General features: G+C 35.0%; 1 protein-coding gene across 2 annotated transcripts in view; it reads left to right on the plus strand.

The window, feature by feature from the left end:
- LOC129768558 (uncharacterized) overlaps nucleotides 1-16,337 on the plus strand; it is a 117,450-nt gene that overhangs the window by 87,162 nt on the left and 13,951 nt on the right. For both annotated transcript variants that reach the window (XM_055770289.1, XM_055770288.1), the window contains exon 5: nucleotides 2,568-2,697. In XM_055770289.1, coding sequence (XP_055626264.1) covers nucleotides 2,568-2,697 — 130 coding nt within the window. The remainder of the gene's footprint in view (nucleotides 1-2,567; nucleotides 2,698-16,337) is intronic.

Raw genomic sequence — 16,337 nt, forward strand, 5'->3', positions numbered from 1 at the left:
TCATGTTATTTTTCAACTCGTAACTTTGCAGGCGCCAGTTTGATGGCTTGAGGAAAATATTTTCAAAACGGCCTGATTCAGATAGATTCAGACAGTCCAGACAGTACAGTAATAAGTGTAATGAAGTACTTCAGAATCATTTACTGCTGTATTTGCATCAATAACACCATAATTCATTTATAAAATCCGGAGAGTCAAGGCATGGTTTATTGAATAGCTTAAAAGCAGTATGAGTGTTTTGAAGAGCTTAAACGAGGAGTATCCTCTGCGTAGAACGAGATACACACTACAACATGGCCGAAACCACCCCGAATGGGTTATTTGAACTGATTAAGAACTAAAAATGACCTACGAATGAGATTTTTTTTTGTCATTCATGTGAAATTGATGTCAATTTTGTAAAGAAGTGAGAGTTTCTCCGTCTGGTGCTATAGTTATGAAACACTGGAAATTTTCTTTCTTGAATGTTCCGCGCCTGAACACAACAATGAAGTTCAAATGACCAGTCTTATTATTGAAGATAGGTATTGTTTCCTACACTATATACTTGAATTCAACCGACTTCTTACATATCTCCGGAAAATCAGAAAGAACGAGTGGTTCTATAGTTGTGAAACGCAGTGTATGCAATGAGAAATGAGAACCTGACATAGAGTGGAAATTATCATCTATTTCCATCTAAACACGAACCGAGCACACCATTTCATTGCTGAAAGGATACGCTAAATAACAATAACACAGGTGATATAATCACTTCCTACTATCTGCCACAATCAATGTGTTCCGATAATGAGCAGTTTGGCATGCAGAACACTTCCTTTCATCATACACATTTATTTTTCTCTCTGAGATATTATATCATCATCTCAATATATTTTCGAACCGAATTCCGTGCATATCGCGAACACACTTGTCCGATCGGAATAAAAATGCGCAATTCGATTGTTGTTTTCTCCGCGGTTCGATAGTGAAGAAGAAATATTGAAGTATTAATTTCCTCTCGATCGGTTGGAAATAGGCATCAGGCTGTGCGTTTACAGAAGTACCATTTTCCTGCTGTGCATTCCGTGCGAACGGAAAGGCGAAAATTGATTTATTTACTTGCACGTCTCGACTTTCGCAGCGGACAGCGGTTCAACGCCTAAAGTTGCTGAATTTTATCGGTTTGGTCCAGCGTGCGATGCGTAGTTGGCAGAAGAAAAATTAACCGGTTGATCATCGATAACAGCTACAACGTCGTTCGAGGGAAAATATTTCCAAACAAGGAAAACCAATTCAGTGCAGTTTCAGAAAATGGCACAATAATTATGGCTGTTTAGTAAATAGCATACACTTACGTCACACAAATATTCGGAATTCTAAACGATCCGCCCGTATCGGATAAACATAAATGTATTTTGGAATCTAACGCTTACGGTGTGAATCATGACTTGTTTTGGCTTGATCCGCCAGCATACCCCGCAATCGAATTCATTGAGAGGCATTCGAAAACGAATCGGTCGATCTTAGTAAATTAATTAAACTTAGCTTGGCCTGCCAACGATTCGTGGTCGATCCGCCATTGATTCTGTCAGGTGATACTTTGTTTCGATTTTCATTGGTTTTCACTCTTATATATTTTATTTAAAAATTTTAAATACTCGTGTTAATTGATGGCTTTTGAGTTTCATGGCCATGTTTTCACGGCCTGACAACGGCCAATCATCTTTTACATCAACTGTTTTCCACTTGTTTGACAGCCAATTATCGCTTGGAACCTTCTTCTTCAATTTTCCTTTCATAATCGATCAGTATTTCTCAATCAGCCTTAGCAATGGAGAATTTATCGGATTCCTTCCCTATCTAAAACTGAAAAAAATCAAATTATTATTCTATTTTATGCAACATTTGCAACTGAAAACTAATAACCAGAGCATCTCTAATCAACTCGGGACATTCGACATCAATTACTACATAAACACGAAAATTTGAATATAACTTTCAAATGTTGGTTTCCTCGAACTTAATTATAATTGTGATATTTATCGTTAGTGACTAAGGTCCTGCACCAAATTTAATAATTGATCTTCCCATGTCAGTCACGGTGCTCCCTTGGCCGAATGGTTAGCGTCATAACTAACATGCCGGGTGTTCGGGTTCGATTCCCGTTCTGGTCGGGGGATTTTTTCGTCAAAGAAATTTCCTCCGACTTGCACTGTGATCACGCGTATTCTAGAGCTTGCCACTCAGAATGCATTCAAGGCGTGTTATTTGGCATAGAAATCTCAACTAAGTACTAACAAAAATGACGCAAGTAATACTACGTTGAGACGGCGAAGTTCCTCTAGGAACGTTAGTGCCATTGAAGAAGAAGAAGAAGATGTCAGTCACGACGTCACGTTTGAGAACGAGACTTCTGTCAGCTCTGTCACGTCGTCGAATCGGAAGCGAGCGACAAAACACCAGAGAATAGTGTACCATACTGCAGACAAATTATTTATTCATTGCGCCCTGTTCAGCTCATCAATGTCGGTGTGACTTTCCACTAATGCAAATATATGTATTGCTTTTTTTCTGTGCACTTTCAGACAGCAATTTCATACATCTGCTCGACCAACTTGACAAATTTTTTGGAACTGTTCCTCCAGCTGCCCGGAATCGATGTGAACAAACCGGATAACGAGGGCAACACACCGCTGCACTTCGCCGCCCAGGCTGGTGAGTATTTTGTTGGAGACTTTTGCCGTAGAAGAGTAGTTATATGTAGTTAAATTCATGAAACGTTACTCCTTCACTTTAGTGAAATATAGTTATAAAAGTCACATGAGATTTTTCTTATCGAATTGATGCATTAAATTTTTAAAAATTTGGAAAAAATTTCCGAACTAAAGGTTTTTTATTTATCAAGCATTTGTTTATGTACTCTTTATTTGATTAAACACTATTCAAATCTTCGATGGGAGAATTATCGAACGATCAACATTTTCCTTCATATGTATTGCTGGTCTCATGTGTACTCTTCATACCGCAAATCTGATTGATTGATACATAATAAATTTCAGATGCTTAATTTTGATTTTAACGTACACGTCGAACGCATACTGTACGAACAATTGAACAATCGAAGTAACTGGTTATTGACGTAGGACTATGTTTAACCGGAAGATATAAGGGGTAAAATGAAATTCTAGGCACCGAACATGTGGGAAAAAATGAAAGATTTGGAACGCTTATAACTCGAGCATTTATTAATAGATCGTAAAGATGTTTACATCAGTGGATAAGAAATATTTCTACGCTTCTATCAAAATGAATAACATTTATATTTTATTGAGATAAACAATCGAATGATTGTGAAATGACAAGCATTGTCCAAACGCACTATGTGCCTCGTTTTGATCGATCCAATTTGTGCTCCTCAAATGGTTCCGACCAAAAGTAGTCCTACGTCTGTTCAGTTATGTCCCCGACATTACCCATCCGTCTCTTAACCATCTTGCCTTATACCAATTGAATACAGTAAACCTGTTTTTGTGCGCTTTTTTTATACACAATATACACATGATCATGGTTTACACACTTTTTTGAATGCTCTAATTCAGCGCTCCTGTGTCAAATAAGGTATTCGAATGTTTCAAAACATATAAATAAAATTGTCTAATTGTCTATTGTCTAGAAATAAAGTTTCTCTGTGTTGAATGTGTTGAGGGTAATACTGCCCAAGAAAAGGCCAAGAAGATAATATTCTGAAGAAAGCCTGAACTATGGATTGATCAATATGATGACAGTAAACTCAAGCAATGATAAATGCAACATCTACTTGTGAATTCGAATGTTTTCATTCAAAAATGGCGATTTCTAAAACCGGACAAACCATGATCATTTTTTGGGCAAACCATGATCATAATTCCTCTTTAAGGAAAATCGTTGAAAAGCATAAAAAATTGAATTATTTCAACACCTTATGGTAGTATTAGCAACTAGAGACTTGAAGCTTTTCAACAAACCCAAACTCGTATCGATTATGTGTGATTTCCATGAAGAAAAATCGATTTGCATTTACTAGTAGCGTAAAACACCCGAAATCGGACAAACCAAGATCATTTAAACAAAATGGAATCGAACGTTGATCACGAATGGAATCATTAGGATTTGGATTATTTACTCAAGATCCCTATCCACAGCATAAAAAAGTTTTTTTTCGATTTGTGTAACGAATGATTATTTTAAAGCTACTGGTAAGCTACTTGTACGATTTTTATGCGATTTTTTTTGTGTGGTCCCTGTCTTTCGCACTGAAACAGGTTTTCCTATACGTAGAATTTCAGTTAGTTCACGGCATTGCAAGAAATGATGAAAGCAAATTCACACGGCTAAAATTAGCAGGGTTAAATAAATAATTTTTTTAATGTTATATGTTTTTCCAGCTTCCCGATTGATTCTGATAACTTTTTTGAAAAATAAACTTCACGCAGACCAAAACGTATCACACTTCAAAATAATTATTAAAATCCGTCGATTCATTTTCGCATCGCGACACACGGACACCAAATCGCTTTTATTTATATACTAGCTGACCCTGCAAACTTCGTCCCGCCAAAAATTTGTTTTTTGTTATCAATATCTTCAAACATTCACGTTTTCTTACTATGAGCAAGTTCATGGGTCCAATCACAGAACTGTTCATTGATTGATCTTCTATTCGTCTCCGTTGAATTTATTTTTTAATATACAATTCCTAGTATTTCTAACCAAACTCATCATTATAATATCAGATTATTTTCAGACACAATTCGAGATTTTTCAACCACTTGTAAATAACATGTTTCTCCGTTACATGGAATAAATGTTTTATAAAGTAGTTATAGTAGAACATATGGGAATTTAATTTTCCGAATTTTCCCTTTTTCCTTCAGAGTTTTCCGAAACTTTTCATGTTTGGCTGGAATATTTTTGGTTGAAATATGTGTAATATTTTTATGGGACCCCCTCTCCATTCTGGGGAGGGAGGGATGTCATACCATTATAGAAAACATTTCTCATACCCAAAAACTCTCACATCCCAAATTGTGCTTGATTAGTTCGAGTTATGCAGAAATTTGTGTTTCATTTGTATGATAGCCAACCCAAAAAATTCTTATATTCCTTTATATTCCACTATCATTTTTTTCAATAATTCTATTCAAATGAGCATCTGATGTATGAATTACGATTTACGTTGTTGTAATCGCAAATATTTCACACAACTATCTTCAACGTGCAATCGATATTGAAAGATCCTTGGAAAAAAATAGAAATATCTTCATATTTACACTATTAGATTTTTTGTGATTTCGTCGGTGAACATGATGCTCAATTGCTTGAACAGGGTAGCACATGATTCCTTTCTTTTCGACCTTCTATCGAGGAAAGGATTCTTAGTGTTTTTGAAGGATTGCGCTCTTATTTTCTTTCACAAGAAAAGTGTACTGTTGTACTACGGGAGTTAACTAAAAACCTATGCTGCGTTTGTGGACAAAGTTATCACGGCATTGAGCATGTTGTTTGGTCGTGCGAGGTGTATCTTGTAGCCAGGTAGAAATTAGAAAACTATCTTCGGGACCGAGGGATCAACCCATTGTGCCGGTGCGGGATTTGTTGGCTCGATTAGTCCAAATCTATCTTTTCCTCAAAACTATCGATCTCCGTGTGTAATCACCAAAACTGTCCAAATCTCCTTATTTTCCCTCCTCTATGTGATAAAAATATGTCACCCTACTAACCTCGAGTCGTCCGCGTTTAATCGGTTCCCCATCCTATTAACCGTATAATAAGCAAATTGTAAATATATTTAAGAATCAAAAATAGTTGTAGAATTTGACTTTATCAAATTTATCTAACTGAGCCTGTAAGAATAAACGATTTGTAAAAAAAAAATTCATCAAGAAAAAAGGAAGCAGAACTTTTTGGCTAGCGAGGAACAAAGTGGTCTTGAAAGTTTAGTTAATTCAGATGAAATGTAATAAACGAAATTTGTTTCAACTGGGGATAATTTTACGATATTGCGTTGGAGTATATTGAAAAAATGAAAAGTTCGTCTAGTGAACACTCAACAGTATAAATGGATTTTATTAGAGCCCATACCTAACTCACTATTCAAAGTAGCATTAGTGAAAATCACAAATGAAAAATTAATTTCTATAGTGTAACTTAGCTTAATTATTATATTTTATGTGTGTCTGGTTGTAGCGTGTCAGTTGGAATGATTTTCCCATGATGAACAATATGTGGACAACGAAAAATTGACGACTCAAAATTGAAATCATAAATAATTGTTAAATAAAACTTTTGACTGAATTGTAACAAGACTTATGAGAAAATTTCATACCAGGCTAAAACGATATGGTAGTTCTCCGATTTTCGTTAAAACTGGTAGTCTTAATCCTTATGGCAAAGTATAAGACCCGTATTTTTTCATTTTTTCATTAGGGTGGTCCAAAAAATCTTTTGTTTTCCTTTTTCCGAAAAATTTCGGGTCTAATATTTTACGATAAGTTATAACACTACCAATTTCAACGAAATCTGAGAACCACTATATCGGTTTGGCATGGAATGGCTGTATGGGAATGTTTTGTTCTAAGGTTCAATTCTCATTCACTCAATAAAATTGTTTAAAAATGTGTTTTTGGTTTTTTTTTGGCTTAAGTGTCCCATTTTTAGTCCGGAACTATTTGGTTGGCCTACCCAAGGGGCTTCATTAAAAAAAAAGATTCGATGTCAAATGCCTTTAAATTGCATGAAACGTCGAGCCCTTTAGTGATTCCACGGTTTTGAAAGAACTCAAACTTTGAAGTCGTTTCGATGCTAGTAGAAAAAGTGCGATTGAGCTGAAATAAGGGCATTTTTTGGCCGGGAATCAACATTTTGCAGGAAGTCCCGTTCGAAAATTCGAGATGATCATTTTCATTGGCACTCTAATATGTAGCCATTTTCAAGTTATTGAAAATTGCTTCGAAAACAGACTATTGAAATCACACAAATCTGTATATAAGCTGGCATCCATTTTATTGGCGTCCATTTTATTGTTATTGCCATGTGAAATGAGTATGGTCTCACTCACACACCTATGCATTATGCTCTTTTCTCCAAATTTCATTTCTTTTCTGCAGCCGAACTGAACGTGAGCATTTAGCGAAAATCGAAGTATCGATGATAATTCGATACAGATGAGTGCCATTGACTATGAATTTAATAGTGAAGAATACTAAATGTTTGATATAGTGTAGTGCAGTGGTACTCAACCTTTTTTACAGAGGGGCCACAAAGACGTGTTAGTCATGGTGTAGCGGGCCGCAAGAAAAAAGAGTGGTATCCAAGCCATGTCAGAAATTCAAGAATTAAACTCTTTATTACAAACATTTGGTAGCATTGATAAGGGCCGATGAATAAATTATTTCACTAAATGAGCGTTTCAGTATCAGTATCTCTTAGTAAAATAACATTTCCAACGGTCTCAAAAACAACGTACAAAGAACACGGCTACGCAATTAATTTTCACCTTCAGTTTACCACCGAAGAACGCAGCGCTCACTGCTGGAAAATGCCATGTTCACACCCGACTTGAAATCTATCACAATTTGATGCCACTTTTAACCCGGAAATAATGCTCCAATTCGCGAAAACTTATTGATCGATCGGAAAAAATCGCAAATAAGTCATTCACGATTTATCAGTCATCCTGTAAGCGACCAGATTGCAGCAACGAGGCTTTCCAAATGACCTTTCTCAAAACCGAGTTTAGATTTCCAAACTGATCTTATTGTTAGGCTGAGGCGAATGAAATAAGAAAGTCTGAGAGTATGAGAAAGCCTCTACAGTTTAAAATATCATAGATCATTGTACCAATAAATCCGAAACCGCTCCAAAATTCACAGAAGCTCTCTTTCAGCGAAAAAACACTTCTCTCATAACAATGAATTCACTTTTGATTGCATCGAGACATTTTATGAAACGGTTGACGATGGGTAATTCATGATTCATTCTTGTTGTTGCATTATGCTTACTATGCACATGTTCTGAGAATGAATTCTGAGGCGATATAAAAAATAAACTGAGGTTGGTTAGGACGAGCACAATATTTATAGTGCCGTCACGGCCATCCAACAACGTGCACCAAACCACTACCAATCTTGATTTCGTTGGAATTTCAAGCATATTTATAGATTTTTTGGATTTCATCAATATTAATAGATTTTTCTTATTTCAATAGCTGTTCAAACCTGGTTTGAAAAGTTTTTGAGCTATAGAAAACAAATTTTGGATTAAAAAGATTCTAACATTTTTCATACACCTTTTATCTTTCGAAAGTGATTGCCGTTCAGTCGGCAAAAAGATATTAACACTCTAATCCTTTCACCCTAAATTTAACGCTGTCGTTTTTTTTTAAATTTGAAAGTTGCACCCCAGTACAGATGTAGAAATGATGTGCCGCAAAAATACAGAAGCAATTTCTACCAAATGGTATGAAAATCGACGCGGTGCCTAAACCGAACATAATTTCATCACTATTTGCAATAACTATCCTCCGTTCTTCCTTTGTATCGAGCAAAAAAACTGTGTCGGACATCAGTATTTGATACTAAACTAAACTCACGGTCTTGAGAAAGACCAATTGGAAAACCTCGCTTGTCGCTAGCTGAATTACTAAATGAATGCTGTGAAATTGCGAATAGCTTGTTTTTGCTCAATAAATTGAGAACGAATGAAGCTTAAATTGCAATATAAAAGAAAACACATTTTCCGTAGAAAAAGCTATCCATCGGGAAAAAAAATCGATGATGCGATCTGCATTTGAAGTTTCTAGATTTCTACAATTCTTGATATGCGATGTCAGACAGAAAAGCAAAAAAATATTCTTTTTAAAGTGTTTCTATTATTGGAATATTTCTTTAAATATCAAACTTCGTGAACAAATTCAAATTCACGAAAGCTAAAATCATAAAATTATTATTTGAAACCATTGAGTATAACCATAACTACCGAATAATCTGTATTTACAGATTTTACTGACTTTCTGACTGATTGAATAGTGTCATTGACGAATTTCATGCCAACTCGACTGGCCATTGGCAGCAACATCTCAGATTGCTGTGAAACGTTGTGGGTGTAAGGACATTAGTCATTTGAGCAACTTTGAATACTTGAAATCTTCGAAAAAGAATTAGACTACTTTTTTAAAAAGGCCAACATTTTTTCCCTTATTTTATACAAAATTTATAACTACAATACTACAAAAACTATAATATCTACAAAATGCTGGTCAAGGAATGTAGCATTAAAATTATTTAAATTTTAAATTATTTAAATTTTCATGAAAATCTGTCCATCTTCTGATGTAAGGGTGACTTGTTGGAAATTGTAAGGGCTATTCATATCTATTTTTTCAAAACCCAAAAAACATACACCCAGGTTTGTTTTTACGCGGTTTTTTGTATGTGCGGTTTTTTACGAGGTTTTTTTACGCGGATTTTCCAATTAACACGGTTTTTTTTACGCGGATTTTCCAATTAACACGGTTTTTTTTACGCGGATTTTCCAATTAATGCGGTGCAATATCACATCTCACCCTTAGCTTACATTTTTCTCTTATGTCCCCTCAGAGCATATTACGGTTATTAGTGCTTGTAACGGAGCTTAGCGCTTATGAAGGAAATTAGTGCCGCACCTTATCACGATTCTTACGTGTATTTTAGGTGTTGGATAACGGGGAGTTCTCCTGGCGGTACAACGGAACGGGGTATTTACGGGCAGCTATTCGTGAATGTCTTTCCCTATCTACTTAGCTCTGGAGGGTCCAACAGTGGTACTGCACGTGCATCGCCAGTAGAGTGTACAAACCACAAGGGGATCTTCTAGCAACAGCAGATGTCCTCATTCGTGAGGAAACCCGAACTATAGCTACCAGTAACCAACGAAATTGCAGGAAAAAACTATGGGTTTTCGGAAGCGAGTAACACTCAACTTTTTACTTCCGTTCAACGTAAGGATAGTCCCATTTGATCTATCATTAGGTGACATGGTTTTTTTTTTACGCGGATTTTCCAATTAACGTGGTTTTTTTTACGCGGATTTTCTAATTAACGCGGTTTTTTTACGCGGATTTTCCAATTAACGCGGTTTTTTTACGTATCCCCCGCGTAAAAAAACCTGATATTTCTTCAACTCAAATAATTTCCAACTTCTTGTTCTCTAATCAACATTTTGTAGGTCTTAACTCAGATGCTCTAAGACCTAAAAAATGTTGGTTAGAACATGAAATGTAGGAACTTCTTATGTTTTCATTTAAAAATATCAAATATATTTTCAAAACAAAATTTCATTGGAAAAAAAATTGGAAAATTAAAATTATTTTTTCTCAAAACTATGTTCCGAATCAAATCACACATGCTTGTTATATCAATAAAATATGCAAGATGTGGCCAAAATCGTATAGAATGCAAACAATGTCAGATTGAGGCACACTTTGGTAAAAATAGCATTGTAATATGCGGCTTTATATACGTATACTAGTTGACCCGGCAACCCTCGTCCCGCCCAAAATGGATTTTTTGTTATTTATAGCGATTGTTCATGGGTCCAATCGCCAGAACTGTTCATTGATTGACTTTCAAATTGATCGTTTAAAATTTCCTTTTACTATGAATTACGTAGTATTTCTACCAAAACTCGTCATTATAATATCAAATCTTTTTCAGACACAATACTCATTCAAGATTTTTCAACGATTCCTTCCTCAAGTTTCGCGCTTACCAAAACATCCGTTCCGTGCGTTTTTTACCCTGAAAATTCCATTCCCACTTTCGAACAATTCCGTCAACGTAAACTTCAAATGAACTAACAACGCTTATCAATTCAATTTTCCTAAACATTCCCATTTTCCTTCAGAGTTCTCCGAAAATTTTCAATTGTCATGTTTGGCTGGAACATGGTTGGATGAATTATGTGAAATATTTTTATGGGTGGGAAAAAAAATTAATCAAAACTTTGAGCGCTTTGAGGCACTTCTAAATCATGCCCAATTGAGCTGAAACTTCGCACAGGTCTTTTTTTTTGGGCCAATATACAAATTGTACATGGTCGGGTTTGAAATGATTTTTTGGACCATCGGGTAACTTTGAAAAATCATAACTCAAAAACTAAAAAAAATATAAAAAAATATAGTGCCCTTGGTCCCGATACCATGAAAACAATAAAAAACGATACAATCAATTATAACGAGAACATGATTCGAATTTTCTGCAGGTATGCAGGAAAGACCAGATGATTGGCTTTAAATTGATATGTCGAACATCTAAATCGGTCTAGAAGTTATAAATTTTGAAAAAAATCATTTTTGGAAAAAAGAGGAAAAATTTGATTTTTCAGACAACCCTCAAATGGAAATGGTCACCCTAATGAAAAAATAAAAAAATACTGGTCTTATGGTTTGCGATAAAGAACAAAATGACCACTCTACACGAAAATCTGAGAAATATCGGTTTGGCATGGAATGGCTGCATATACAGATGTACCTTCTACCTTCAGGTACAATCTAGGCATAACGTAAACAAATAAAATATTTTTGTAAAATATTTATGTTTTGTCATTTGTCGATTTCGTTTGGAATTGCTCTTTATTAACTGTTTATTTTCGTTTACCCGAATGCACGAAAAGATGCGATTCAAATATGAACTTTTATGAGAGAGCTAAACATGATAAAATTATTCTCTAACTGTTATCGATAAATGTTCAAGAAGAGTATTAAGATGGGTTCAGAATTAAGTTAAGTGGTCTACGTAGAGTTGGGCACTGAGGGAACCGAGAAAATCCTCGATCGGACGGCACTGGGGAAAGTTGGTCGGGTAGCGTTCTTTGGGTACATACGGTATCTGTTTTTCCTCGAGGTACACTAACGTCTTCTTGGCGTAATGGAAAGACGCTATGTCCTGCCCGAAAACGTACTTCTCATCAGAATAATTCTCCTCTAAGAACGGAACCAGAATCTTCTCCAGGCAAATCACGTGAAGGAACGAATCATTGTGGTACACTTTGGTTGCGTGAAATCAAATAATCACCAAACTTGAAAGGCAGCAACTTGATGCATGAAGCGTGTTTTTAATGTTTGCATTCTTTCTATAGTGCAATAATTTTCGATTAAAGACGAAATCCATAACGAAATTTGCCAAACATTCAAATGAAAAAATGCTATGATACAGACAGAAACAAAAGCGTTGCTGTCATACTGACGTATACCTTACTTCACATTTTTTATTTTCGCGCAAAATCCTTCCAGAGATATATACAATTTCGATCATATCCGTGCCGTCCTTTTTATGTCGAATCTTATTAGCTGTCTTCGCCTGGAATATATTCGACAACTTCAAGGTTGGTTTGTCTATCCGTGTGCGAATTGAATTCTTCTCGTAACTTACTGGTCATCTTATTCCGCGACTTTCGTTTCATTTCAAGTGAATTTTGTTCATGTTCCGATTTTACTCTCAAATCTGCCTTCACAATTTATTGACAATTTGTGAATCCTTTCTCGTTTGGAGACGCTTGCCACCCTCTTATGGGACACGGTTTCCTGACGCATTGGTGAACTAAGGAAATTAAAACCTTACTAAATAATTTCTGTGATGTATGGCTAGGATTCGAACTTTTTCTATCGTGGAGGATAAAATAGAGTCCGAAGTGTGAACTTTAAATAACAGTCACAACTGCTCACGATTAGTGCACATTCCTTGCTGTAGTATATAACTATTGATAAATACAAAATTGCTTCTTTAACGCGCGATTTAGTAATGGCCTGGTGCCAAAACAAATCAAAACACCCCAACCATTTCGCCCTATAATTACTGGTATTTTTTGCCAGAAACTGTTCACACGATGTATCGATGTATGCCCGAACGGTTAACCCTGATCCGTAAAACATCATCCGTAGATTAATCCATCAACCACCAAAATATTGGAGGAGGGAAAGAACATTACGAAACATTCACTGCTGCATTCCATATGGCGGCCTTCGCTCAAAGCGATAGCGTGGCGGCACTAAAGCGAACATTTAGAATCTACGCCACGCGGCTGCTCCTTCGGATCGACCCTCCCATTAAACGTACCGCCAGCGAATTTCGGTGGTACTTCAGCGCGTAAGGCGGCGACCTTGGCCTAGTCACCCAGTAATCAGGTTTTCGGAGAGGAAGACGAGAATGTTTCAACGCGTCCTAGTGATTCGCAATAGCGATGAGATGAAAAGATGCAACAGGTAAATTGCGGCACAGAATGATGAGGGAAAATTTGTTGTTTCGGTTTGTTACCGAAAGAATCGGTAAACAACGTTTCAGTACGCTTTAAAACAGATCTGATGTTCTGACGCGTGCTGGTGTAAATGTCAAAACAAATTAAGGGACGTAATTTAATTCAATACATTCTTGCTTCTATATAAAAGCAATGATGTCATTACGTCACCATGAATAATAGAAAGAGAGTTATCATTACACGAAAATTCAGAAATAAGCACCCATACATTTGTGTAAAACGCAAATATGAGCGGAAATATAATTGGATTTGTTGAGGCAAAAATCGGAATGTGCGTCACGATGTGATAATGAAGTCCTACACAGCTGATTTGCTTATACGCATATTCGCACAGATTTGTCTAACGTCAATTGAATTAAATTTTATCAGTGTTATGATTATACTACTTCCTCATATCACTACTATTGATGACCGTCCTGAAACAGGAAAAAATGAACTAAAAATCACGTACAAATTATTTGATTATACTCGTGTAACAGTGTGTAATTTAGAAACGAAGATTCTGCATCATTAAGGCCTTTGGAAACGACTTGTTGACGCTTCATTTTTCTGTATCGTATTCTTTCTTCAAATATTCTTATAATCCACAACATTGAGTAAACGCATCTATAATATCGGCTCCCGCCACCAGCATAGCAATACCCAACCTACTCTTTAAAACTGCAAAAATGATAGAACCTTCTAGCAGATGACACTCCAATCAGTTACCAAATCATTAGTAATTCATGGCTCATCATCGAAACAATATGTGAGTGTCCGCGGACGCGGTTTTGATTCTGTTTCCGTTAATGTGATAATGGAACTCGCCGTCTCGACCTCGGCTGCTGCACCCTTCTTTGGCCTCTGCCACGGTCACACGTGACAGTGGTCACGTCGGATTCGAACCGGTACTAATTGAAATTCGAATGTAACACTACCGGAACTATTCGAAGCGCCACCGCCATCCGAAGCGAATACAATCAGACATCGGTGGGTCGATTCCACGTTTCAAGTAAACAACACTATCGCGCATCCTTATTCGACATGCCACACACAATCGGATGGCCCAGGGTGATTTAATTGGCGATAAAAATACTCCTTCTTTCGACTATTAATAGCTACCGGTAACGGGTTTTCCCAAAATAGCTATTGGGAGAGTTAAACAAATTACTGAGGAGTTAGTATATGAATTGAAAATTTATATGACTAATTGAAAAATAACAATATACCGATAGGGGAACCCGAGGCAAGAGTGCCCATCTGATTTTTTGTATCTATTTCCATCTTTTACAATTATTTAACTACAGAACTTTGTTTTATACAGATACTAACTGAGCTTCTTACAACTGCAATCTATATAAGAACGCACAGGCGCAAATTACCGAAATAACCTCAGTTTCTATATGTTTGCATGACTCCACCCATAAATACAAATGAGTAATTCCAAATGAAATCGACAAATGACAAAACATGAGTATTTTTGATTCGAATGAAAGTGTGTATTCCGTTTGGGTTAGAGGAAATATGAGTTTTCCACAGAAATTGGGAATTTTTTGACTCAAGCGTAACTTTTGAAAAGGGCGTATCGATTTGAGTAAAAAAATCTTTGATAATTTATATCTCAAAAACTATGAGTCGTACCGAAATAGTGTCGAAGAAAGAGTTATAGAGTATTGATGGTTGAATATGAAAAAAATGTACACTGAGAAAAAAAATTAGTACTCTTTTTTTATTTACAAAATAAAAATTCAATTTGCAATATCCAAAATACATATTTTTTATTTTTTTAAAAAATTTTTCATACAAAATAGAAGTCAGTCAGAGAATTTAAAAAATGGAACCAAGATGGTAAAACTATTTTTGACGAACTTTGTGGAACATCCAATTTTTAGGAATTTTCTAAACTTCGAATTTTTGTATGTTAACAATCATTTTTAGCCACAAATTATGAATCCTGATGTGATTTAAAACAAAAAAGGTTATTATCAATCTCCTTCTAAATGTAGCCATTCTCGAAATATTTAAAAAAATATTTCTAATTTATTGTCTTTTTTATAGTTAATAATCCCTTTTAATATGTTTGTCGTATTATACCGTCATGTTCATGAAATTTTATGAATTTGCTTATAATTTCCAACAACTTTTCCAAATACATCATCATGGTTCATTTTTTGACTCAAGCGTAACTTTTGAAAAGGGCGTATCGATTTGAGTAAGAGAAATCTTTGATAATTCATATCTCAAAAAATATGAGTCGTACCGAAATAGTGTGTTAGAAAGAGTTATAGAGTATTATTGGCTTAATTTGAAAAAAAAAATACACTGAGTAGAAAAATTAGTACTCTTTTTTTATTTACAAAATAAAATTTTAATTTGCAACATCAAAAAAATTGTGTTTTTTTTTTTTCAATTTTTTATATAAAATAGAAGTCATGTAGAAAATTTAAAAAATTGGCCCTAGATGGTAAAACTATTTTTGACGAAATTTGTTGAACATCGAATTTTTAGGAATTTTCGAAACTTCGAATTTTTTTATGTTAGCAATCATTCTTAGCCACAAATTATGAATTCTGATGTGATTTAAAACAAAAAAGGTTATTACCAATCTCCTTCTCAATGCAATCATTCTCGAGATATTTAAAAAAATATTTCTAATTTATAATCTTTTTTATAGTAAATAATTTCTTTTAATATGTTTTTCGTGTTATACCCTCATGTTCAATATACACTGAGAAGAAAAATTAGCCCTCTTTTTTTATTTACAAAATAAAATTTTAATTTGCGATATCAAAAAATTTGTATTTTTGTATATTTTTTCAATTTTTTCATATAAAATAGAAGTCATGTAGAAAAATTAAAAAATGGGCCCAAGATGGTTAAACTATTTTTGACGAACTTTGTGGAATATCGAACTTCAATCTTCAATCAATCAAAAAAATTGTTGGAAATTATAATAAAATTCATAAAATCTCGTGAACATGATGGTATAACACGACAAACATATTTAAAGGGCCTATTTACTATTAAAAATACAATAAAATACAATA

Source organism: Toxorhynchites rutilus, chromosome 2, assembly GCF_029784135.1.
Source record: "Toxorhynchites rutilus septentrionalis strain SRP chromosome 2, ASM2978413v1, whole genome shotgun sequence".
NCBI classification, from domain to species: Eukaryota; Metazoa; Arthropoda; class Insecta; order Diptera; family Culicidae; genus Toxorhynchites; species Toxorhynchites rutilus.